General features: G+C 35.4%; 7 protein-coding genes across 9 annotated transcripts; 4 read left to right on the forward strand and 3 right to left on the reverse strand.

Annotated features, from left to right (window-relative positions):
- Positions 1-732: 732 nt before the first annotated feature.
- LOC105210841 (epsilon-sarcoglycan) lies at positions 733-3180 on the forward strand. 2 transcript variants are annotated; one of them, XM_011181997.3, is made up of 5 exons: positions 733-1583; positions 1661-2053; positions 2299-2397; positions 2686-2832; positions 2936-3180. In XM_011181997.3, the coding sequence occupies exons 1-5, from the start codon at positions 1006-1008 to the stop codon at positions 3042-3044; spliced, it is 1326 nt and encodes a 441-aa protein (XP_011180299.2). In that variant the 5' UTR covers positions 733-1005; the 3' UTR covers positions 3045-3180. The 2 variants fall into 2 exon arrangements, with proteins under 2 accessions (XP_011180299.2, XP_011180300.2); XM_011181998.3 differs by lacking the exon at positions 2299-2397.
- Positions 3181-3842: 662 nt separating this feature from the next.
- On the forward strand, positions 3843-7818 carry LOC105210839 (protein mitoshell). Of its 2 annotated transcripts, none has more exons than XM_029039399.2 (7): positions 3843-4223; positions 4638-4993; positions 5053-5508; positions 5563-5605; positions 5673-6855; positions 7167-7313; positions 7387-7818. In XM_029039399.2, exons 2-7 carry the CDS (start codon positions 4957-4959, stop codon positions 7534-7536), a joined length of 2016 nt encoding a protein of 671 aa, XP_028895232.1. In that variant the 5' UTR covers positions 3843-4223; positions 4638-4956; the 3' UTR covers positions 7537-7818. The 2 variants fall into 2 exon arrangements, with proteins under 2 accessions (XP_028895232.1, XP_011180298.2); XM_011181996.3 differs by having other exon boundaries at positions 4688-4993.
- Positions 7819-10054: 2236 nt separating this feature from the next.
- Positions 10055-16584, reverse strand: LOC105210838 (ATP-binding cassette sub-family C member 10). Its single transcript, XM_011181995.3, has 15 exons — positions 16314-16584; positions 15780-16207; positions 15466-15701; positions 14955-15402; positions 14678-14889; positions 14111-14617; positions 13835-14038; positions 13647-13764; positions 13154-13393; positions 12952-13094; positions 12620-12802; positions 12165-12554; positions 11906-12038; positions 10994-11830; positions 10055-10921 (listed from the first exon to the last, which is right to left on the reverse strand). The coding sequence occupies exons 2-15, from the start codon at positions 16135-16137 to the stop codon at positions 10446-10448; spliced, it is 4485 nt and encodes a 1494-aa protein (XP_011180297.2). The 5' UTR covers positions 16138-16207; positions 16314-16584; the 3' UTR covers positions 10055-10445.
- A 1425-nt stretch (positions 16585-18009) lies between these two features.
- On the forward strand, positions 18010-19699 carry LOC105210837 (polyprenol reductase). The gene is made up of 3 exons (XM_011181994.3): positions 18010-18705; positions 18770-19071; positions 19134-19699. The coding sequence occupies exons 1-3, from the start codon at positions 18129-18131 to the stop codon at positions 19224-19226; spliced, it is 972 nt and encodes a 323-aa protein (XP_011180296.2). The 5' UTR covers positions 18010-18128; the 3' UTR covers positions 19227-19699.
- On the reverse strand, positions 19302-20837 carry LOC105210836 (tumor suppressor candidate 3). Its single transcript, XM_011181993.3, has 4 exons — positions 20612-20837; positions 19769-20495; positions 19546-19708; positions 19302-19443 (listed from the first exon to the last, which is right to left on the reverse strand). The coding sequence occupies exons 1-4, from the start codon at positions 20696-20698 to the stop codon at positions 19428-19430; spliced, it is 993 nt and encodes a 330-aa protein (XP_011180295.1). The 5' UTR covers positions 20699-20837; the 3' UTR covers positions 19302-19427.
- A 268-nt stretch (positions 20838-21105) lies between these two features.
- Positions 21106-22778, forward strand: LOC105210834 (N6-adenosine-methyltransferase non-catalytic subunit). Its single transcript, XM_054228239.1, has 4 exons — positions 21106-21297; positions 21364-21564; positions 21618-21960; positions 22015-22778. Exons 1-4 carry the CDS (start codon positions 21232-21234, stop codon positions 22623-22625), a joined length of 1221 nt encoding a protein of 406 aa, XP_054084214.1. The 5' UTR covers positions 21106-21231; the 3' UTR covers positions 22626-22778.
- Positions 22779-22872: 94 nt separating this feature from the next.
- LOC105210835 (coiled-coil domain-containing protein 97) lies at positions 22873-24426 on the reverse strand. The gene has a single exon (XM_011181992.3). The coding sequence runs from the start codon at positions 24166-24168 to the stop codon at positions 22945-22947; it is 1224 nt and encodes a 407-aa protein (XP_011180294.2). The 5' UTR covers positions 24169-24426; the 3' UTR covers positions 22873-22944.
- Between the last annotated feature and the right edge of the window lie 409 nt (positions 24427-24835).

The raw sequence follows: 24835 nt of genomic DNA on the forward strand, positions 1-24835 counted from the left end.
TTTCTTATATTTATTTATTTCTCATACGCATAAAATTGCATTCAAAGTTATTATAATGAAAAAGAGGTCATATGCTGTAGTTACCCTTAACCACAATTAATAAGTTCAATAAATAAGTTGTTGTTGTTGTCGTGCCTCATTTCACCTTAACCACAACTAATAATTGAACTTTTTTTCTAAGTTGTTGTTGCTAATTTCCACAAATATTTTTTTTCTAAGTTGTTGTTGTTGTTGCTAATTTCCACAAATATTTTTTCAAAGTTGTTGTTGCTAATTTCCTCAAATATTTTTTTAAGTTGTTGTTGTTGTTGCTAATTTTAACAAATATTTTTTCTAAGTTGTTGTTGCTAATTTTCATCAGTATTTTTTCCAAGTTGTTGTTGTTGTTACTAATTTTCACAAATATTTTTTCCAAGTTGTTGTTGTTGTTGCTGTAGCATTTTCATTATTGTGCGGAATATATGCGTAGCATTTGATTTTTCAAAAAATAACGGCAACTAAATTTCAATCTTATCAATTTAAAATTTTCAACTTAACCTCACATTCAATACCCAGTTGTCGGAGCGGCATGCAACAGGTGAGGAAAAGCAATGCGGAAAAATTTCCCAAACAAACACTAATAAACAGAGAGTAAACAACACAACGCTCTCTCTCAGCAGTGCTTTACATACATACATTGACCACCCACTGATTTTGGTGAACCATTATATACACAAGCATTCAGCGTTCTTGCCATATACACAACTAATGGAATTTTCAATATTTTCATTGTGAACTTGTCGTCTTCACCTACGCTATTTCGGGTGCTGCGTGGAAAAATTATTGCAAAAAATATTATTAAACAAATTTTGCTAAGTGATTGTGTATTCTAACGAAAATTGCATAGAGTTTTAACAAAAAAAAGCAAAATATAAAAAAATAATCCAACAGCAGTTGAACGAAATGTTTTGAAATACAAAAAGTGGAAAAATCAATTTTTCACTCTCACAGCTATACAACTCCAACATGCTGAAGGACAATTTATTTTTATATACGCCCTTAGTGGCGCTAGTGCTGCTCTTGGCTTGCTGCCACACCACCGCTGGCATGGAACAGGCCGCCGTGGGTGAATTGTTCTCCTACAAAATTGAACCGCTGCTCTTCAATTGGACGCATCAGGTTATCAGCGAACAATTTCGTTATCGTGCCTCATTGGAGGGCTACGCCGACTTACCCACATGGCTGCGCTACAAATACAGTCACGAATATCATGCGGGTTTTCTTTATGGCACACCCACTGACCGGCTGGCCGATAAAACGGTGCACTTGGATATTGTGGCGTTGAATAAGCAGAATTATGAAACACGCACCGTCAAGTTGTCCATATTTGTGGCAGAAAAGCTGCCATCGCTGAATATAATACAAATGAAAATTGACAATTTGAATTGGGTACATCTGATGGATCCGGGGCGTGTGGAGAATTTGCGTAATATATTCCGCAAAGATTTGTGGCCAGAAAGTGAAAATGATTTGAGTATTGTGTTCATGGAATCGGCGGTGAATATGGGTGGACGCTTACCGTTGCGTCCACAGCAACGCGAGGGGTAATTAATTATTAAATATAAAATAACAGAATCATTATAAAGTTAAAGCAATATCTTCTTTCTATTCTTCTTTCCAGTGTCGTTGTACATCTTGGCAGTTCGGCGCAGTTTTCCGCACGCATTAAGGAATTACAAGAGGAAGTACGTCCACTTTATAAGCTGAGCACTTGCACCTATAAACGCACGTCTGTGCAAAAGGTATTCGAGAATGCCGGTTTTAAGTTGGATTGGTGCGCCTTCAAGACGGTAGGCGCTGATATATCACCGGAAATACTCTTTCACAATTATGGCCACAAAAGTCATCACGACAATTTCAAACGTAATGACCGTTGGTTGGGCATTGCACGCGAGGATGTGCCCGATCGCAATTATATCGATGAATTTGCTTTCGCCTTTGCCATTCCTAGCATGATTTTCGCCATACTTTTGGGTATATTGTCTGCAGCTCTGTGCTTTCAACATGAAAAATTGTGAGTACTGTTATTTTGATTTTTGCTGTTGTTGTAATTTATATATGTACGTACCATGAAAAAATTAAATTTCGACGTATTAGTGTGTATATTTTATAGTTATTTTTATATATGTATATATATATTGTTTAACTATCAAATAGTTGTTGTAACTATTTGTTGTATTATTAAATTATTGCTTTTTATGTTTTGTATATATGTATGTAAATATGAATTTATATTTTCAATACTTTTATTTTTTATAGAAATGATCGAAACTCTGAGTTTTTCTTTAAGAATATTTTTCATATTTGTGAAGAATCATGTGAGAAGGAAAATGTTTATGATTCCGACGAAATGGGAAGGTGAATTTTATTTTGAAAATATTAATTTTAGTTTAAACTTTTAGTTGTAAATATATATAGGATTTATGTATAAATATGGATACCATATTTACATTGGTATGTATATAAAGTATACATGTGTACATAATGTATTACATATAATATAAACTAAAACTATACTAAATTATATAAAATTTGCAACACTTTATGAACGCTATGCAATTGATAAATTAAGAATGAAAACATTTTTTAATTGAATACAGCGAAGTTATTGTTATTATTATTATTATTCATATTTATATCATTTAGTGAAATGTCATCGGCCTATCAACCTGCAACATCAACTGTACAAATGGTGCAATGTTCAGATAACAACACAGATCAACCAGTGACAACATTAAAGAGCTTGAAAGATCCCAATTGCTTGTTGGACAATATTAGCATGCGCTCACATAGGTGAGTCGTGGAAATACATATAGCCTAACATTAATCACGCTTATATTAACATTAACATGTTCATAAAACATTTATTAATAATTTTTATTAACTCTTCGTCCAGCCCCAACAATAGCTACTATCAAACCGACAGCGCATCCAACACATATTTACGTCCAAAACCGCCACCATACAAGGGTGGCACTTTAAATCGCAATGGTGTGGATATATGACAATCAACCCCAAGGATATTATATTGCTAAGCAGTGCTGGAGAGGAATTGAGCATTTCCTCGATATAGGCGCAAAATAAATTATTCGTAATAAATTGAATCATATCGATACATGTACTTACAATATGCTATTTAATCTATTACTTCCAATACGAAGACACTTGATACATACGTATATTATACCCACATCAGTAGCTTGTGGAAAGTAACTATTAAACACATATTTCACTGTAGCAGTAGTTGTACAACGAATATTAAACGGAAAAGTTAAAAGTAGCACAATAAATGTTAAATTAGAATAATCAAAATTAAATAATTAAAACACTTTTTAATTGAAATCTTGCGCTGCACTTCACTTGACATTTGAAAGAACTGAGAGGAAAGCTTCACATTTCCGTTCGCACAAGTCACAAAGCACAAGTCTATTGTGAATGGCAATGCAAAGCATAACCTATTCAGAAAATTATAAGCAGCTATATTTGTTGATGTTTTCTAAATTTTATTCAATTATAATTAATTAATTTTTAAATTTCATTTGAACGAATGAATTCATTGTTTTAAAGTCTATTAACATTTTTCACGTTTAGAATATTTTTTCTATTGTGAATAACATTTTTTATTTCTTTTTGATTTGAGGAACCTTATTATAAAAAAGTATTATTTGCTATTTTATTAAAAAAAATATTATTTTATTATTGTACGCCGAATATTGAAATTCAATTCAATTTAGTTATCGCCGCACCGTACTAATCACGTTTCCAACACTTTTCAAATGAAAGGGTACACTTTTTAACATAGCAACATTGGTCAAAATATCAGTTGACGCCAAATTTCTCTTTCGATTCGTTGTATTTTTGTCACTTCGATTTAGTTTTTTGAATTTTGTATAAATAGTGTAAAACATATATTTTATAAATATTGCCAAAGTGTACTTTAAATGAAAATTGATGATATTATATGAAGCGTTTATGATTTCAATGAGAGCGCTACGTCATTTGGTAAATTTATTATAAGAAAAATTGTGCGAAAGTAACGAACTGACAAATCAGCTGAAGGCTTCCTTTTCCTCTCGTCAACATCAACGAAAAGGAAGCAATATTCGTTAAACGGTTACCATCGGGTTGCAACCATTTTGAAAAGATGAACGAACAGCAGCAAATACGAGTAGCAAAAAGACAACGTGAGTAAATAATTAAAATTAGCAGCCAAGCAGATTTTTAAGGTTAAATGAAGAAATTTTGAAATTAGCAATTCAATTTGGTTAAATAATAAATGTATAATTGCATTTATAAGCAATCATTTTAAGTACATTATTAAATTAGTATCCGCCGGAAATATTTCAATAAATATATATTTACACAGCACAATTTAGTGAATAACTGCCTATGAACGGCAAAAGCCCTTCACACTTTGCGTTTGTGAATTATTGAACAAAATTCTTAAGACGTAGTAGGCAAGATTTTCACGTTAGTTAATTTTCACAGAAAAATAGGTGAAAATTAAAATAAATATCAGAAAAAATATAAAAAGGCGGCACCTATTCGAATAAAACCAACAAATACAAAACTTTTTTTTTAAATATACTTTTAAAAAGGTGCAAATTATTAGATTTTAAATAATTGTGGGTGTTAACGGTTTACACAGCACGTAAGATTTTGGGCATTAATTCGCACGAATCAAATGCACTTCCGGGTGATTTGTCTGGCACAAATATCGTGTTGGCCGGGCCAAATTGCGCAGGCTCTTTACCAGTAACACTACAACCATCAGAACATAACGCCGACTCGCTGTCGCAGCAGCCACCGGCACAGCCCCATACGCTTAACGGCGGCACAGCAGTGTGCGCAGGAGCGTCTGTAACTACAACTACTGTACCAACATCAATTGCATTAAGTGTGCAACATCAGCAGCAAATGGAGCGTTTACGTTTAGCAAATATGATGAATCAAGGTAAGCACGACATTGAGGTTATAATTTTGACTTAATTCGGTTTTTTCACATTTCGGCAGAAATGCATGCATTATGGCCATATGGCACAGCTACATTCCTGTCACCAATGTTACCAGCACCAAATATGGCGTTACCATACGCACTAGCTGGCACTTTACCGTACGCCGCTGTGCCAATATATCCAGCTGCTGCAGCTGCTGCTGCGGCCGGTATGCAACAAAATATGCCGAACGCACCACAGCAATGCAACAACATATCACCAATATCGACTGCCAACACACTACCTGGTTCTGGTGCATCCTCTGCATCGACCAGTAGTGCTACATCTTCCAGCGGTGTGCCAACAATGCGCTCACAAACGAATGATTCAAATAAGATTAATATACAAATTGGTTTGCAATGTGTTAGTCAGAATTCGCCACTCAATTTCAATTCGATGAATGAGATCAATGCGTCTTTAGCCAAAGTGAATCTGTTGAATTTTTGTGGTGGTGTTGCAGAGAAGGAGAACAAAGGTTCGTAATTGAATAACAAATATTAGTAAATTTTCAAAAATTACATATTTGTAGAGACCTCTTCATTGCGTAGTTCGCCGATATTGTTAAGCTCAGAGTAAGTGATTTCAAATAATTTATTTTTAAAGTTGAAAAAAAAAAAAAATTATAAACTTTTTTTAAAGCGATCTCAACAACAGCAGCGGTATATGTAATAGTAATGCACTAGGTAGTGGCGCCGGCGGCGATGCCACTAATGCCACCAATTCGCCTGGCAGCGGTGGTAGCTGCACGGTAACACTTTCGCAAGCAAAATTTAATGAACTAACACGTCTGGCATTGCGTGGCAGTGAAATTGCCGAGAAACTCGCATACACACATCGCAATCGGCCGTGTTTCAAAAAGATCGACAGCCTCTGTGCGCGCATGAAACAGGATCTCATACGTCCTGATGGTGTTTTACCCAATATCAATTCACAGGGTATTGCTTGGGCCGTAAAGGATTTCATTTTCGTTTTCACGCGTGTCATCAATGCTTGGATTATTATCAAGGGCTATGTTTATAATACACCAGAGGGACTCAATAAAGTGAAATCTGCGCTAAGCCCTGACTTTGCTGCCAGCTTTGCCGCATGGCAAGATACCACAATGGATTTTGTAGAGAATCTTATTAAATCATTTGTAAATCTCGACAATTTGGTGCAATCGCAGAAGAACGTGTATCAGAATTCCGAAAACAACGGTACACGTGCGGCACCCAGCACTACACCCATTAAATTATTACAACCAGTTAATTCACTGATTGATGATTCGTTCGATTTCTTAAATACGTCCACTGAGAAATCAACGCAGAATGCGCTCAATAAAAATTATCTTTACACAATGGTTGAAGACTCGGAGGGTAGTCAGCGACAGGCTACTGTTAACGGTACATACTTCAAGACGGGCACATACAATCCGATCAAAAAAGACGCATTGCTTGTGGATCAAATAAATAATGTGACCACAAGTGTGACTAGTACATCCGCCACAAGCACAGCGGCACAACATCTGCTCGCGAACAATAATCCACTCGAACAGTATTTTGATGAGCAAATTTCCGAGTTTTGGCCACCCACCGCCGATGTGGATACTGCAGCAGCTGCGGAGTATTTGAAAATCAAAGAGAAAATACCACCAAATTGGTTGAGTTATGATATACGTGTGTTGGAGCAGAATTTGACGGAGTTCTCCAATGATTACGATCCAAATGCACCGCCGCGTCCGCTGGGTAAAGATCTCATTGATAAACTGAATGTGATGATTGAGCGACTGATGGCAATGAAAAATGCAGAATTATTTTTCAAATTGCAGTTTACCAAAAATTATGTAAGTTTTACAAAAAATTGATTTTTTTTTTAATTTAATTTAAAAAAATTTCAATTTTTATACAATTATAAAAAATTATAATAATTATAAAAAATTAAAAAAAAATTAATTTTATAAAAAATGAAATTTTTTTAATTTTTTTTAATTTCTTACATTTTAAAAATCTTAATTTTTTAAATTTTTTAATTTTAAAAATCTCAATTTTTTAAATTTTTTAATTTTAAAAATCTTAATTTTTTTAATTTCAAAAAATTTTTTTTTCTAATTAATTAAAAATTAAAAAAAATTAAAATCTCCACATTTTTTTACAGTTCCCTGAATTTATGACCAAGCATAAACACGATTTTATGGATGTGCGCTCTATAATACTCAAGTGTCAAGTGGGTGGCTACCAGCATATTTTCGAAGTTGTACACGATGTTAAGAAAATAGTGCACACTGGCAAGGAATATTTAAAGGTGTTTGGGGAAATATGCATTTTAAAGTGTTTATAGCAATTTAACAAATTATTTATTCACACTTTCATTACAGTTTAATGTCGACAACAAATTGCAGAAATCGATTAGTGCCTTTGAAAGCGAATTCAATAAATTACTTAGTGAACCACCTTTTGAAAATTATCAATTCGAACATATCACCGGTGAACCCAAAGAGATGCTATACAATTGTCGCAATAAATAGTGCAATAATATGCTTTTCATGTACGCGTGTCATAAAATATGTACATTTTGGTTGCTCTAAATTGGCATGTGGTATGCAAAATGCAAGGATTTCAGTTACAAATCGAAATATTACAAAAAATAGTATTAGTACGTTTATATGATATGTATATGTATATGTAGTTGTTACAAATATGTATAGAGAATTTGTTGCTTAGAGCACACATTTCAGTCTATAAGAATCTACTAATAACTTTGAAGTATATTCTTACATATTTTCGGATTTTCATAAATTTTACAAAATTCTACAGTTATTTCGTATACCAATTGTTGCTTCGGCTGGCTTGGCTGTCAACAAAACGCACGTATGAAGCAACAGTTTAATTGCCATTTTTTCACTTTTTTTTTTTTGTTTTGTCCCATTTGAATTTGTACGATTTTGCATGTGTTTTACGAATAGACGAGTATGTGCGCATGCGCATGTGTATTTATATTGATTGCCTTTTCACGTAATTTAAACTTTAAATTAAGTTTACTTTTGTGTGTAAAATTATAAAGTATAGTAATACAGATTTTCATCTACATTTGTATGCAAACATACATATATATATGTATGTATATTTTAAGTATTTAAATTGCAAAAAAATTGAATTGAAAAGTTTGCAAAGCAAAAGTTTCAGTAAAGATGTTTCTAAAAATTGCTTATTTCTAATCTTAAGTTGATTATTTTAAAATTTTAAAAAGAAAGTAGCACTAAATTTTTAAATATTAATACACCGCAAAATCCTAGTTTTTACGTTAAAATATGCACGCTGATAAACACGATGTTCACACTTTTAATTTGAAATATTTATGTATTGAAAGATTTTATGTATGCCATAATCACATACATATTTAGAATGTAGACATTTTTCGAAACACTCCCTAGTTATTAAAAACAAAATTTCAAATTGTAAAATTGAAGTGAAAATGAATTGTGCTGAATTTTGAAATGATAATCTTATATGCAACTATGTAACTATATAAATATCTAGTTAACTTAGCATTTAAATGTATAATTAAATGATTCTTTGATGTTTTGCTGACACCGTGTTGCATTGTCATAAAAGCAATCCTACATTTTATATATGATATTCCGAGTAAAACTATGCGTATTACCTACCACATTTCTTAATGAGAGACTTGTTGTAACATTTTGTGATAAATAAAACTAATATTGAAGTATTTTAAATACATAATAATAAATTAAATTTTGCAGAAACGTTATGACATTTGAATATGAAAAGAAGAAGGACGGCAGAGATGATATTACAGAATAAATTATAAAAAATAAAAACAACACAAATCGACAGCAACCGAATATAAAATTTCCATTTCCAAGAGAAACAAATTCTTTCTCCAACAAAATTCAGAGCTATTTGTTAAGGGGTTAGGGGTAGTCAGGATTAAAAAAAAATCATTTTTTTTTAATTCTATGAAAATTTGAAGTTGACGATAATTAATACTATAATTTTCGCAAAACTTTGTTTTTTGAACTGCTGACAACTGTAACTCCAAAACAGCTTTAGATTTTAATGAAATTTATACAGCTTTTAGAAGACAAAATACCCTGGGCCTGATCGAAGCTTTTTTGGCTATTTATAAAACTAATTTTTCTTATCCGATTGATTTTAGTTGAATCTCCAAGGACGTATGATTGTCACCGCAAGGACTTTTTTTGGGCTGGGTCAAAACAAATAGCTATAACTTAGGAAATTATAATTTTTTTTTTCAAGTTTTCGAGACTTCAAGTCATAACATTGAATAATAATGCCATATTATTACTATTGTCAAATATCACGATTTAATAGCAAAAAATTACTCAAAGTAATGGACTTACCCCTTACCCCTAAAATCACTAAACTGATAACAATTCGTATTCAATTCTCACAACAGTTCGTTCTGCATTATCGGATTTGACACGGATTTTATACGACCAAGGGCTGTTTGAACCAGTTTACATCGGTAAGTCATTTGCTGGAAGCGGAACCGCCTCCCAGATGCATCTAGAGGCCACTCCTACAACACGTCGACGACCTAACGCAATACGACGAGCAAACTGCGAACACGGACAGCTTCAGACACGCTTTAAACGCCATTCACAGTGGAGCCACTAACACCCTCCTTGCCTCCCTCCCAGTGAATGGCGTCCTTGGAGTCAAACAACCACCTCGAGTTGTCTATCCAGACTGAACCGCGACATACAGAATTTATGCCCTGCATGCAATGAGTCCCCGCATGATACTAGTCACCTCTTTACATGTCCAAGAAACCCTACTCATCTAACATCCTTTGTCCAACCCTACGGAAAAAGCATGTTTTCTTGGCCTCCTGTTAAATGACATCGACGACAACTAGACTTATGCTTTCCATTCCAGCAGGACTGGATAATCGTTACAACAACAACATCGGTAAGTTATAAGATAATTTGGTCATAACAATTCAGATGTAACAATCGACCAAGCGGTGGCTTACATCTAATTAATGAAGATTTTAAAGTATTAAAATTTTAATACTATTCGACTAGTCGAATTCAGTTCAATTTATTATTTAAAATAATTTTTGTGTAATTTGTTAGTAAATTACTAATTTTATATATATATTTTTTTGACTATCAAAACTATTACAGTATTCAGCATAATATAATATAAATATATATTAATTTTGTAGGAATATACATATGTATGTATGTATATGTTCACGTAAATTTCGCTACATAAATATGCATGTTTTCATATAAACATAACTACAATTCAGTTTTGATTAAATTTATAAAAATAATTACTTTTGTAACGGATAAAGTAGTAATAGTAATATTTGTGTACTAAAAATTGTCATATATGTATGTGTATTGTAGACCTTACCTTACCTTACCTTACTTACAAACCACTATTAATTCGCACAAAACTCCTCAACACTGATGCGTTGCGCTTGCAGCATACTATGGAAGAGTGAGGTTGTGTTTTGTGCCAAATCACGCGGCGAACCCTCCTCAACGATCTCACCATGTTCGATAACTAAAATACGATCCATCAGCTGTAGGCCACGCAATCTATGCGCTATGAAGAGCACTGTTGAGCTTTTAAAGGAATTTCGCAACGCTTGTTGCATAGCTATGGCCGATTCGTCGTCCAAATTGGATGTGCCCTCGTCAATGCAAACGACTTTGGCATTTTTGAGCAAGCCACGTGATAGGCACATAAGCTGCCGCTGACCGGCTGACAGATTGATGCCGCCCTTCTCGATGCAACCGTCCAAGCCACCGAGCGATTGCACCAATTGTGTGGCAGCATGGCAGGTGGCGAGCGCATGCCATATTTCCGAATCGTAATAGGTGCGACGTGGATCGAGGTTTTCGCGCACAGTGCCTAAGTTCACATTTAAAATATAAATAGTTTATTTTAGTTTTGTTGTTAGTTTAATAAACAATAATGCCTCACCTTCGAACAAGAACGGTTCTTGCGGTATAATGCCCAAACGTTCGCGTAGCACCTTCACCGCCAACGTCTTCACATTGACACAATCCAGCGTGATCTCGCCGCGACTTAGTGGCGCCACACGCATTAAGGCCGCCACCAGCGTCGACTTACCTGCGCCAGTGCGGCCCACAATGCCGACGCGCTCAAACGCCTCTGTGCGCATATTGATGTCATGCAGCGCTGGTGCCAAATTGTCGCGATAACGCAATTCCACATTTTTGAATTTCAACGCACCCTGACTGGGCCAACCGAAAGGTGGATCACAAGTACCCTCTGCATTCTCTTCACCCGCCAACTGCATATACTCATTCACACGCTCGACTGCGACGAATTCCTGCTCCGTTTCAGCGACAGCATTCAGTAAGCCACTTAGTAGTCCCGTAATGGAAAGCGCATACGAAATGGCTAAACCAACGAGTCCCGGATTGGTCACATGTGCTGATGTAATGGCCGCTAGAAAGCCAGCGCCTGCCACCAGCAATACGCCCAGCATTTGTAGGCGTAAACTCAACCATTGTTGTGCTGCTGCCGCTGTTAGCTGCGCCTTAATGCTCTCCTCCAGTTTGGCGTGGAAGTCACGTTGGAAGCGTGCGCTCGCACGCATTGTACGTATAGTCACGAGACCTTGCAGTGTCTCTGTGAAATGTGTATAGAGCGGTGAGAGCGCATTGCTCGACAGTCGCTTTATGTCACGCGAAGCGTAGCGATAGCGATATTGTAGATTGAGATAAATCGGTACCATCGGTATGATAATGAGGCCCAACCAAGGCATGGCATATAGACTGATGCAAAGTGCGCCTAAAATGAAAATTAGTATTAAATAATACATTTGATACTCGGCGCATAATATTGAGTGCGAAGTAAGTAAATTACCTGTCAAACCTAATAACTGTGCCAAGAGTATATTCAATATGAACGGCAAGGAATCATCGACTGTGTAAGTATCCGAGGAAAAACGATTCAGAATGCGTCCAACTGAGGTGATGTCAAAGAAATTGAATTTGGTCTGCAAATTAGAAAATTATGCAAAATGAAAACAGAAAATGCGGAACTACTTCTCATTAGAAGAAACAAACTTTTTTAACAAATTGGAACTAAAAATTTTATCAATCGTTTATCACAGTTCACTTACATACAACACTTTGTGCAACAAACGTTCATGTACATAAATGGCCGCTTTGATGCCAGCAAAAGCGAAGAGGAATGCACGCGCAATGGTCGTCAGCGAATTGAGCACAGCTAGCGAAGCGAAAATGCCCAGATAATAACCGGTGTTGTGTGGCGGCACTGTGTGATTGCTAAACGCCTGTGGCACATTGACTATATGCTCCAAAGTTGTGTCATTATTTTGTGGATCCAATGTGGTATCGGTAACCCAATGTGCCAACCAGGCATCGGATAAATTACGTGTCAATTGCATTAGTATCACAAACATTAAGGTGGTAATGGCTAGGGGTGTGCCAATCGCACGCCAATAACAAGAAAGCACACTCAAAGAGATTTTGCCATATTCACGTGATTCCTGCAGTGGAAGAGTTATTAATTTTTTTTTTGAAATAATATAGTAATGACTACAGTAATTCATACCTCCAACATGATGCTATCAACACTCTTTTTATCAGAAGCATTTTGATCTTCCACCGCAAGTGATGATCTACGCGTGCAATCATATATATCGTCAGTGTCGCCTGTATCCAATTCTAAATTAATATCAATACTGGAGAACATGTATTGACTTGGTGTTACTTTGCCATCCTCCACATGGATTATCTATATAAGAAAGAGAAAGAAAGAGAAATATATTTAAAACTTTAATGACTCATATATGTCTATTTAGACTAGAGCTAGTTAAGTTAAAAAATGCGGAGCCTGCTGTCCCACCAGACAAACCTAACCTAACCTGAATTCAAAAAACCCACCTGATGCGCGTGATAGAACAAGGATACATTTCTCGTAACCACAATAACAGTTTTCTCCGTCAGCAGTCCCAATATACAATGTTTAATAATGTGTCGTGAAACATGCGCATCCAATGAGGCGAGTATGTCATCCAACAAATAGACTGTGCACAAACAAAATATTATTAAAAAATTTCATTAACAGCATTTACAATGCACTAACTTTTCTTATCTTGATACACAGCACGCGCTAAAGCTACACGTGCACGTTGCCCGCCCGACAATGTACGCCCATTTTCGCCAATACCAGTTAAATCACCGCCCAATAATTCCAAGTCATCATTCAGCGCACACGCGTACACAACCGCCTTGTACCATTGCTCATCGAAGACACTGCCCCAAATGATGTTGTCACGCACAGTACCGCGTTGTAACCAAGGCGATTGCGGCACATAACCGAAACCTGCGTACGAAGATGTTGTGTCGGTTTAAATATAATACAGTTGAACTTCCATAACTTGAACTGCTCTAACTCAAAGTTCGCCATAACTTCAACTCTTGAATCGGCAATAGATGTCAAATTTCATACAAATCACATTCCATAACTCAAAGTCTCTCTAACTCGTAGTTTTTTTGTGGATTATGGTGATTCGAGTTAGGAAAGTTCAACTGTATATGTATATATATAAAAAATTGTTAGAAAGAAAAAAATATACCCGAAATCAGTTCGTGCACACATACACTGCCCGAAGTGCAGTTGATACCAGCAACTATAGCATCGATTAAAGCGCTTTTGCCGCCACCGACGGGTCCTTCAAGGCATACCAAATCACCCTGTTGTGTGAGGTAATAAAAATATATAGGGTGTTATCCATGTTTATAACAACAAAATGCAGTGCGTCACCTTTCTCACTGTTAAATTGACATTATCCAAGCGGAATTTCTCTTGCTGATGTTCGTTATTGTTCTGTTTTGTGCCATTTTCATGTTCAAATGTTGCCGATTTCATTTCCAAAACAATAGGCCTATCATCCAACTTTGTGGAACTCTCATAACGCGTGGATTTTACGATTGGATTATAATATGAGGAGAAATCTAAATTGGGTAACTGAAAAAAAAAATCAAAATTTTTGTTATTAAAATTTTTCGTAATATTGTAAGACATTATTCCCGGACTCACATCGATAAGCTCCTGCACACGCTTCAAGGACACCCAGGCCTCTATGAGCCCATTGAGTACCCAAGGAAACGCATTCAACGGTCCAATTAACATATTTAAGAGCGCTACACTTGTGTAGGTGGACGCCGCTATCAGTGGATTACCCATCAGCACAGACACACCGAATGTTAAGAAGGACATCAAAACTGGCGTTGTAGCCCAAAAGTAAACACACAGCGCATCCAAGTATTTACGTTTTTTCAAAAAGGTCACTTCATCCTTGCGATAGGTGCGTATTTTCTCAATAAATATATCTTCCCAAGCGTGCATTTTTATCTGCTTTGCACCGCTCATGGTTTCACTGGTCGCAGCCAAACGTAGATCTTTGGCGCTCATGAGACCGCGTGAATATTGCCCAATACGTTGCGCCAGTAAGCGATTTATGGGTATTAGTACAATGCCAAATATTAAACCAGCTAAAAAGGCGGCGCCCAATTGCGTGTAGAGCAAATAGAGTGTGGTAAAAAGCTGCAAATATGTATATATAAACGTAATGACTCAGTTTTAAATGCCCTTTGTTGTACTCACTTGAAATGGTATACTCCAAAAAGAGTGAAAACTGATGCATGAATTCACTATACGCTCTGTATCTGTAGACATAAGATTCAAGATCTCCGGACGAGAGCTCTTAAGACCGCGTGCCTCTAACGATTTGCGATATATGGCAGTAACAAGTCCAATTCGCATTTTCATGCCGATCATGGACATGCGCCAGTTAAAATGCGTGCCACATATAGCCGCTTAAATTATATAAATTTTATTTAAAATTTTTATTTTTATAAATAAATATTAATTCCATACTTACAAAGCCATGTCGTCGCACATAGTCCTAAAGCATAAAGATAAGGATTCCAATCCGATCCTGCAGTATCATTTTCACTTCTATTTTGTAATAAGCCACCCAACAGTAACGGACCAGCAAATCCGGCAATATCGGCAATAAATCTTAATATGCCTATTAGATAGAATTCTCGTCCGAAACCCTTGTGCAAAGCCCAAAATAATGTTTTCGTTTGCGAAATGCAGATATGTAGACGTTCGCTTAATCTTGATATATTCAATGAATCGGGTAGATCAAAGAGGTCTTCAATTTTTTTAAGACAACCAGCAACACCTTTTGTTATTAGAGGATTTACCCAATTAAAGGTGAACCGTGATGCATAACCAGCTTCGTCTTGTGCATGGCCCAGATGCGATTCATTTAAATCAAAGTGAAAGTAAGTGTAGCGGTTGCCAAGCAGCGATTCATCTTCCTAAAACATATACATGTTAGGAAATTAATAATAGTTTTACATTATGAATTATGTAATATTTACTCTGTTCGAAGAATATCGTGAGGAAGTGCTAAAAACTGCATTACCCGCAGGTATTAATGTTAAAGCGTAGAAAATATCGAAAATCACAGTTACCAGACTCCATGGCCACCATTCATAACTAACGCTTGTACGTAACCAAACCACATCCAAAACAAAAACGGCTAACCATGTAACATTTATACAAAGCGAACCACGGTGGCTGAGACTGCCAAAACGACGTGTCGATAATAAATAACCTGTAATTGAATTTTACGAATTATCTGTTAATATAGCAACAAATTAACCCCTTTACACAATAATATTTTCATACGCACCCACATGTACCGCCCACATCACACATTCTGTCGCCACCACCAACACATCGGCTGCATATAATTTAACGCCCGTATGATGAAAAACGAATATCTTCCAAACAGGAAGTTGCGCCAACACAACGGTCACGCCTATACGCAAATAAAGTAGTCGCAATTGCAGTTCATCACGTAACACAGTGCGCGTATAATATCCAAAATTGCAAGCTGATATTGTCGCAAATATTGCATAAATTGGAATTTGTAGTATAATTTCCTGAAAGCAGGGTAATAAATCGTTGGAGTTGTGAGCAAAGGGTTTTATGCCAGTGGAGCAAAATTCGGTCCAATTCCATGATACAACTGTGTCCGTATCAGCCATTTTTTTACAAGAGATAGAGCAAATCAAACTGAAAGCCGTGTTATCCAACTTTGGAACAAGGTAAATACCACTACAAAAGATATCAATGAAGAAATATAAAATGTTTTGTAGTTAATTTCACAATTATATATTGTAAATTACAATGTTGCATATGCCTGCAAAATTTGAAAACCCACCTTTTGCACCATCTGCCCCTGGTAAATCGATTTGTGCAATTCCTTTTCAAGCCGGTATTTTTTTTAACACGTTTTAAGCCACCAAACACAGATTGTTTATTCTAGACTTTGTCAGCCTTGATTGGCTTCGTGCTTCAATTTTTAACAAACGAATTTTGTTCTTATCTAATATTTTACCAATCTCCACAATTCTACGCCAAAGGAATATGACTAATACATTGTCTGATAAAAGAAAATTCAAACCTTTGTATACAAAGGCCACACAGTTTTATTTCAATACAAAAACCCCCATAAAAGTAATTGAATTTATTTGTTTACAACAGCTGAAAATCTGTCAAATGTTTATTGTGAATTCTTAAAAATTGTTCAATGAAAACATATAAGCAGTATATATGCAAGTAAACAAAATGTTTATAATTGTATTTCAATATATAATTAATGAAAAAAAATCCAATCCAACTCATTGGTATCCTTAAAAACAAGAACAAGCGTTAACACGTAAGTAAATAAATATGCAGTAGTCTAATAGTTATTAAAATAGTACAGCTCGCAGTTTCTTTAATCCGGTATGGTTTCTACAGATATCTGTGAGAAATTTAAGAATAGTTTACATCCCCGCGCTTCAATAACATCCTTTGACTTCTCATCAATACGGTAGCTAATACATTCACCACCTTCTTCACTCTTCACTATGTTTAGGAAGCACCATTCCTCAGTTAAAAGATCTACATTTTGCTTGGCCAAACGATTTTTCAAAGCATCTGGGGGCATAACGTCTTCCAGCGGTATATTTAACGAACATATAAATGATTTTGATTGCAATGCAATGCTATTAGTTGCCTTCAAATCCAATTTCAATGTAGTATTCAGTTTACTTATAATATTCTTAACCCAGTCCCTTGTATCGCTATTTTGGCAATTAAGTAGTAGCCATCCGTCTTCTAGTACACAAGATAAAAATCCCAAATTTGCGCCAATGTTTTCTGTTTTATCAATTTCAGCTAACAGACTTTCTTTAATTCTCCGTATTTCTCTGCTACTAAGTTTCGTTTTTGGGTAATTTTTGTGGGCTATGATAACAGAGGAACCATCGTCTTTAAATTCTGGTGTTTTCACATTATTGGTTGAATTTTCATTGTGCAAATTGTTATCCGTGTCTGAAGATGTGGGTTCTGTTTTGGTTCTTTTCACTGGCTGATCTTCCGACCAACTGTCCGAGATATTACGTCGCTTAATTGTGTCACGCACGATATTGGCATTGTTTCCAACTCCTGCGGCTGGTTTTGGAGGTACTTTTACTGATCTGTTTGCAACTGAATTTTGACGGTTTTGCTTGGTTGTAGATGCCTGCTGCCTCCGACTAGCCTTTTGAGCTTCCTCGTAATCTGTATCTTCATCACTACTGCTGCTTTCCTCTTCATGTTGAGCAAGTAGTAATGCGCAGAGAAGCAGCATATCAAACATAAATTATATACTTTAATATTAAGTATATTCAAGGTGAACTAATATTTAAGTATTATTATTTAACTTTTAAATTGTATTTGTTATTTGGCTTCCAAATATTGTTTATACCGATAAAATGACTTATAGCAACTGACATATAGTGCAATAAAACTCCAACAATTCACAATAACAATTCAGAAACAAACTAATTCCAGCTTTATTGTGAATATTTAAGACCGGATTCTGGTGATAAGAAAGTGAGTATTGGACTTTCATTACTTCCTCAATAACATACCAAAGTGAAAGTGCAACTGATACAATTGTATCAAATAACAAAATTATCAATTAAAATTAATTCGTATCAGCATCATCATGTTGACAAATATTTACGACACAACATACAAATTTATAGAATCGTATAATTTCAATATACTCAACTTTATATTTATTGGTTTTACCGTAGTGATAGTAATATTCGGTAGCTTAATTAATATTGTCGAGACACTACTGCCAGATTGTTTGCGACAGTCATTCCGTTATGGCAAACACAGCCACAAAGGACCAGCTAATGCGTTAATTAGTATGACGGAAGTACCAAAGAGTTGGTTTAAACATTTCTACATATTTTCTTTTACTTGGTCTCTGTTGGCACTTTCACTGCTGCTAAAGGGATTCATTATGAATGCTACAGCGCCAGAGATAGTGCTTGCATTTCTGGATTTTATTGCTGGTGGTCAAGCAAATAGAAGTGTGCAAGTAGATTCGACATCCGCTTTAGTTGCTAGCGTACTGCTGACCATCCAATGTGGCAGACGTTTTTATGAAACAAATTTCGTACAAATATTCTCCAAATATAGTAAAATCAATTGGAGTCATTATTTAGTGGGACACATACATTATTTTGGTGCAATATTGGCATTATTAAGCAACACTGAAGGCTTTGTGAGAGGTAATCATATTTTAAATATTAATTACTAATATTGCCTGTTAAATGTAATTATTTGTATTTCTAGGAACATTGCCGTCAGCATTCTCTTTCAAGCACATAACACTCATACAGTATCTCTGCATGTTCATTTTCCACTTTAGCTGGACACAACAGTACAAATCTAATATGATACTCGTTAATTTACGCAAGGATGCTAAAAGTGGTGAAATAAAAACCGAGAAGCATTTGCTACCCACCGGTGGGTTCTTCAACATAATATCCTCACCACATATGTTCTTCGAAGTTGTAATGTATTTGGCACTTTTGGGTCTATTGCCCAATAGTACAACTTGGATACTCGTGGTTATTTGGGTATTTTGTAACCAGGTAATGTCACTTTCATTTTATTTACTGTAAGAGTAAAAAATAATTCTGCTTTATATTTCCAGTTGGCAAATGCGCTGCTGACACACAAATGGTATAAGGAGAATTTTAAAAACTATCCAAAAAATAGAAAAGCACTTATTCCCTTTATTTTGTAAATTTGTGAATTTTACCAAAAATAGTTTAATATAGTTTGATATATTAATTTAATTCAAATAAAACATATGTAAAACTTGAGGTTTTAATACAATTTTATTCAAACTCTCTTAACACTCACTAAAATAAATTGTACACTCAGAAACTCAGCTAAGAATGTTATTGACTTCATCGGGGGAAAACTTGGAATTCAAGTTTGTTGTTTACTTGAAAAGGAAACTGAAAAATAATATAAAAATTTATAAATATTATAATTAAAGACTCAATGTAGCAGTAATGCATTAATAGTTTCTCAGTAGTTAGAAAAAAAAATGTGTTTACCTGTAAGGATACCCCTGCGCCTTCGATCGAAATACCGACAACAAAAACGAAAAGAATACTACTACCAGTAGTAGACCCGCGATTGCCATAATACGCGCTCTTTTCTGATCGCTTTGAGAACCAGATTCAGTTAGCAGAACCATGCCCAATACAATCATAGCATCTAAAATAAAATAAAATAAATTAATAACAAATATATACGAAAAAACATTTATTATCTTACTCAAGAACATAATGATGTAGGTTTCCACTACCAGCTGTCCCTGCGAGGAACCGTGTATATATGCAACACCACCATTCTTACTCTTATGCACTAATGGTGGACCACGTATATGATTCCACATTTGTCCCGAAATCATGGCAAAGCAAAAGAATAGCGCCACAGCGCCCCAAATCTGTTTATTATATAGGAACTCTAAATTGTTGCGTCGTATGTAGAGAAAACCGCCTACTAGTGCGACAAGTGTAATCATTGCTACAGTGCCGGAATAGTTTGGTGGGCGGAATATGCGTATTTGTATGTCAGTGCGTTCGTGGACAAATTTCGCAATTGCTTCGGCAGCAAAACCAACACGATGTATGTCCATGGTATCTGGACCTTTTGGTTTACCCTTCGCTGGGAAATGCATGAAGACAGGTGCTGTATTAAGACGTAGCGTTTGGAATACATCAGAACCCTCGTCAAAATCAACCATTGCAAAGAATAATTTATTCGTGTAAGTCGGTGAGTAGCGATAAGAGTTAGCTACAATTGTAAATTCATCATGCGCATGGCGACATATCTGACATTGACGAGATGGTGCCAAAGCTGTTAACATCACCACAACAGAGTAGTTTCTGGGCGCATTCTTTACATACTCTCGGAACTTTTGGCCATTGAAGCGCAACAAGGCTTTTTTCATATTCATATCATGTAAATTACGCACCTTCTCTGATAGTGAGAGGCCGCTCTATATTTGTAAAATATAAAAAAACATAATTGGTTAAGTTTTGCCGGCTACTATCTTGTTTGCTGAAAATGACGTGGCCGTCAAGGAAACAAGCAGTCGCTACGAATATCATTTACCTTTTGTTTACCCTGAGCGGTAGTGAATACCAGAAAACCAGCAAGCACTAGCAGCCCGAGCAACACCGTTCTTCGTAGAAGATTCATTCTATATAACTAGTATATTAGGTTGTAGAATTTTCTATAAATCACAGTTTATTTAATAAATTTAGAATATTTATAGATTATACTTCCACTTGACAGCTAAAATATGGAACAAAACTCCAATTCACAACTGTCAAATGTGTGTCACCAAATGTATATTGTGAATTAATAATTAAAATTTGAAGACAACCAAATGCATATTCACAAAATATTTTTGATTTTAATAAATCAGAGTATTTTCAAGTTTTTTGATAATCAAAAATACATTATTTCCGAAAGGAAGTAATACAAATATTTATACAAAATTTCAGCAAATTTCGAGAATAATTTATGCTATAAACAATTCTATACAATACTTAATTTTTCGAATATGTACATTTTTTTTGTGAATGACTCATTTCAAACACCATTATGTATTAATTGTGAATGCGATCCAAATTCCATTCTGTAGCCGGTGTTTTAGGAATAGAATTAATTTAGTTAAACTTTTATTTAATATAAAATATTCTTCTTAAATTCGATTACGCAGCTTCATAATGAGCGATATCTTGAAGATATCACAAGAGCGCTCACGTAAAAGAAAGCAATTGTTGGCGCAAACGGTATGTATTTACAAGTCTTTATAAGCGCACTCCCAAAAGACTTATTATTTTCTCCTATATTTAAAGCTTGGACTCTCTAGCGTAGATGAACTAAAAATTGTGCTTGGAACAGCAGACGAATGGAATAGTGGAGCAGGAAGTAGTTATTCCGGATTTAGTGGGCAACGAAGTGTTGGTAGCGGCAGCAGTCGTGAAGATGAAGGGGGAAGTGGGGGAAAAAAGACACCTGGGGAAATTATTTATCGTGACTCTTCCACCTTTCTAAAGGTAATTTACTTTCATAAATGAATTGCAAAATAATATATGAAATTTCACTTTAGGGCACACAATCATCTAATCCACACAATGATTACTGCCAACACTTTGTCGATACTGGACAACGACCACAAAATTTTATTAGAGACGTTGGTTTGGCCGATCGCTTTGAGGAATATCCGAAACTGCGTGAACTTATACGTTTGAAAGACAAACTGATACAGGATACTGCCTCGGCACCAATGTATTTAAAAGCTGATTTGAAAACGTTGGACTTGAAAACATTAGGCACAAAATTTGATGTTATATTAATCGAGCCACCGTTAGAGGAATATGCCAGAGCAGCACCATCTGTAGCTACTGTGGGTGGGGCGCCACGAGTATTTTGGAACTGGGAAGAAATTCTAAGTACAATGAAAGAACCTTCATTGAATCCTTCTAATAAATTATTTATATTAACAGATCTGGATGTGGGAGAAGTGGCAGCGCATCGCTCATTCGTATTTCTTTGGTGCGGTTCTTCAGAAGGTTTGGATATGGGTCGAAATTGTTTGAAAAAATGGGGCTTCCGACGCTGTGAGGATATTTGTTGGATTCGTACCAATATAAACAAACCTGGTCACTCGAAACAATTGGAACCAAAAGCAGTATTTCAACGTACCAAAGAACATTGCTTAATGGGTATAAAAGGTACTGTACGCCGTTCAACAGACGGTGACTTCATACACGCAAATGTTGACATCGATTTAATCATATCGGAAGAAGATGAATTTGGTAGTTTTGAGAAACCAATCGAAATATTTCATATAATTGAACATTTCTGTTTGGGTCGACGACGTATGCACCTATTTGGACGCGATTCCAGTATACGACCAGGTTGGCTAACAGTCGGACCGGAACTAACCAATTCCAATTTCAATGCGGAATTATATCAAACATATTTTGCCGAAGCACCAGCTACGGGTTGCACTAGTCGCATTGAATCGCTGCGTCCGAAAAGTCCACCGGCTAACAGTAAAGCATTACGAGGACGTGGACGCGGTTTTCCTCGTGGTCGTGGGCGACCGAGATAAATTTGTAAAGTTTTACTAAGTATAACAGTGCATATTTATTCCGTAATACGTACACCTATATTTGTTTAAGTAGGTTTTTCATATTTTATTTACTGCAACCAATTGTGAAAGATTTCATTGACGCATACTTAAGTAAAAAGTAATTTCTTAAACAAAAAAAAAAAAAAAATAAATAAACTCGAAATTAAATGTCTAATATGTGAATTGGAAAATGGTTCTTAGTGCAAAATGAGAATAGAGAATGAGCTCAGTTTTGAAAATGAAAACACGTGTGTATGTTACATTTTGCATACTTCTTTAACTATAACAAGTCTTAAATCTATTTTTGTAAACTATGATGTTGATTCAAATGGTTCATAAACACATCAAGGTCATCCTCTGATTCTTCATAATCCACACTGTCCTCCTTAGCTTCTCTTCTAATATCACTGTTTTCCGCATCCGAATAGTCGCTCTCTTCGAAATATGCATCTTCTTTGTCTTCATTTATTTGACTGAGATCATCTAATTGCGTATTATCATCCACCTGCGTGTAATCGAAGTCCTCGTCGCCACCACTGAGGAATTGTTCATGCATAATACCAACGAATTCTTGACGCAGTAGATCCCGTTCGCCTGCTGTTATGAAGGTATCTACTTTTGGTTTCCTACTCAATCTTGCTATTTGATTTTGTTTGTGTTTTTCTTGCTTATTTTTCTTAGCTTGCTGGCTGGTTGCGCTGGTTGAACAGGCTACTTGTTCATTATCGAAATTACCCCACTGCTGACGGAAACTAACAGGCACTTCATCTTCCATTGTGTTACTTTCTTTCTCTTCGCTTGTGTCATCAGCACTACTACTTTTTGTACTTTGTGTTGTCTCATCTGCATTAATATCGTGCATTTCTATCGCACGTTCCAACTGTCTGGTTTTAACATTTTGCTTGTCCGCTAACTTAAGCACATCTTGCAATTGTTGCTGTTCCATCGTATGCATCAATATGCCCGAGAAAGTAGTGTTTTTAACATCATACTCGTCTCTTTGCTTCTTTTCCGCCTCGCTTAAATATTGTCCTATCAACTCTTGATATAGTTCCGGCGCTCGTTTCATCATTTCTTGCTCACTGAAATATTCACCATCAGAAATTAGTTGCTGCATAGCCGCGTATCGACGGTTCTTTACGTCCCGCTTGCGTGTGTGTAATTTATTGCGATAGTCCGCAAGTAACAACTCAATTTCATCATTAGCTTCATGGTTTGCATTGACAATCTGTGCAAAGCTCTCTAGGTGGTGTTCTTCCAGGTAACTACCAAAACGCATTAGAAACGTTTGTGCACTTTTACTATATATTTCGCGTGCTATATGCACTTTTTCATCGCGCATGAGTTCTGGATCATCAATTTGTTGCGATTTAAAGACAATTTTTTGATTGAAACTGAGAAATTCAAATATTTCATTAATTTGTCTTAGTTGATCAGGAGCATGTTGGTTTCCGTGCGATGCATCAGGAGCAATTTTGTTATCGATATCAGAAGCAGGCGGATCGACTACTTCTGCGGTCATATTTCAATATTAATAATTATTACTTAGTTTATTTAATAAATATAGCATGTGTCGCTCAATTTATGCGGCTTTAATTTGTTTTGGTTGAATTTTTTTTATATTCACAGCGTTAATATATTTTTTAGTGGAAATCACCGCAAATGTAAATAATCAAAAACATTCACAATTGTTTAATTTGTTTGAAGTGCAAAAGGTAATGACTTTCAAAAATTATAGAAAGGCGTTTAAAATATATTAAATAATGTTAAAAAAATAAGAATTTTAAGTCCTAACTGTCTGCGTTTTTAAAGAAAAATATAATTTTGTTATATTATATTTAAAAACAGTAACCGGTAACCACATGATGTCATCTATTGTGCATTCACAGTATTCTTCTTCATCTTTTGCAGATATCAGATTTCTGTGAATGTCATATATACCTCACTCCGGCTGTAAATAACAGCTGATAATTTATTGCCAAAGATGACATGATACGAAACTCTTTATTCTGAGAGAGCGCTGTAAAAATCCACATTTTTTATAACATTTGACAATGATCCCGCTATGTAAAAAAATAAATTGGGCATTTTAGAAATAACTTTTGGGTATTTTAACTTTTAGATATTATTTTTAAATGCTCTGTTCCCTATTAGACCTATATCATATATATACTAACTTAAATATATTT

Source organism: Zeugodacus cucurbitae, chromosome 3 (assembly GCF_028554725.1).
Source record: "Zeugodacus cucurbitae isolate PBARC_wt_2022May chromosome 3, idZeuCucr1.2, whole genome shotgun sequence".
In the NCBI taxonomy this organism is placed as follows: Eukaryota; Metazoa; Arthropoda; class Insecta; order Diptera; family Tephritidae; genus Zeugodacus; species Zeugodacus cucurbitae.

Bases quoted from the DNA above. Each gene is read 5' to 3' on its own strand.
- LOC105210841 (XM_011181997.3), top strand. From the start codon at position 1,006: ATGCTGAAGGACAATTTATTTTTATATACGCCCTTAGTGGCGCTAGTG. The intron at 1,584-1,660 runs GTAATTAATTAT...TCTTCTTTCCAG, and splicing joins CGTCCACAGCAACGCGAGGG to TGTCGTTGTACATCTTGGCA. The intron at 2,054-2,298 runs GTGAGTACTGTT...TATTTTTTATAG, and splicing joins TGCTTTCAACATGAAAAATT to AAATGATCGAAACTCTGAGT.
- LOC105210839 (XM_011181996.3), top strand. From the start codon at position 4,184: ATGAACGAACAGCAGCAAATACGAGTAGCAAAAAGACAAC. The intron at 5,509-5,562 runs GTTCGTAATTGA...ACATATTTGTAG, and splicing joins TGCAGAGAAGGAGAACAAAG to AGACCTCTTCATTGCGTAGT. The intron at 6,856-7,166 runs GTAAGTTTTACA...ATTTTTTTACAG, and splicing joins TGCAGTTTACCAAAAATTAT to TTCCCTGAATTTATGACCAA.
- LOC105210838 (XM_011181995.3), bottom strand. From the start codon at position 16,137: ATGGCTGATACGGACACAGTTGTATCATGGAATTGGACCGAATTTTGC. The intron at 15,702-15,779 runs GTGCGTATGAAA...ATTCAATTACAG, and splicing joins GATGTGGGCGGTACATGTGG to GTTATTTATTATCGACACGT. The intron at 14,039-14,110 runs GTGAGTCCGGGA...TTTTTTTTTCAG, and splicing joins GTGTGCAGGAGCTTATCGAT to TTACCCAATTTAGATTTCTC.
- LOC105210837 (XM_011181994.3), top strand. From the start codon at position 18,129: ATGTTGACAAATATTTACGACACAACATACAAATTTATAGAATCGTAT. The intron at 18,706-18,769 runs GTAATCATATTT...TTGTATTTCTAG, and splicing joins CACTGAAGGCTTTGTGAGAG to GAACATTGCCGTCAGCATTC. The intron at 19,072-19,133 runs GTAATGTCACTT...TTATATTTCCAG, and splicing joins TTTGGGTATTTTGTAACCAG to TTGGCAAATGCGCTGCTGAC.
- LOC105210836 (XM_011181993.3), bottom strand. From the start codon at position 20,698: ATGAATCTTCTACGAAGAACGGTGTTGCTCGGGCTGCTAGTGCTTGCT. The intron at 20,496-20,611 runs GTAAATGATATT...TTACAAATATAG, and splicing joins CCGCTCAGGGTAAACAAAAG to AGCGGCCTCTCACTATCAGA. The intron at 19,709-19,768 runs GTAAGATAATAA...ATTTTATTTTAG, and splicing joins CTACATCATTATGTTCTTGA to ATGCTATGATTGTATTGGGC.
- LOC105210834 (XM_054228239.1), top strand. From the start codon at position 21,232: ATGAGCGATATCTTGAAGATATCACAAGAGCGCTCACGTAAAAGAAAG. The intron at 21,298-21,363 runs GTATGTATTTAC...CTATATTTAAAG, and splicing joins AGCAATTGTTGGCGCAAACG to CTTGGACTCTCTAGCGTAGA. The intron at 21,961-22,014 runs GTACAATGAAAG...TTATATTAACAG, and splicing joins GAACTGGGAAGAAATTCTAA to ATCTGGATGTGGGAGAAGTG.
- LOC105210835 (XM_011181992.3), bottom strand. From the start codon at position 24,168: ATGACCGCAGAAGTAGTCGATCCGCCTGCTTCTGATATCGATAACAAA.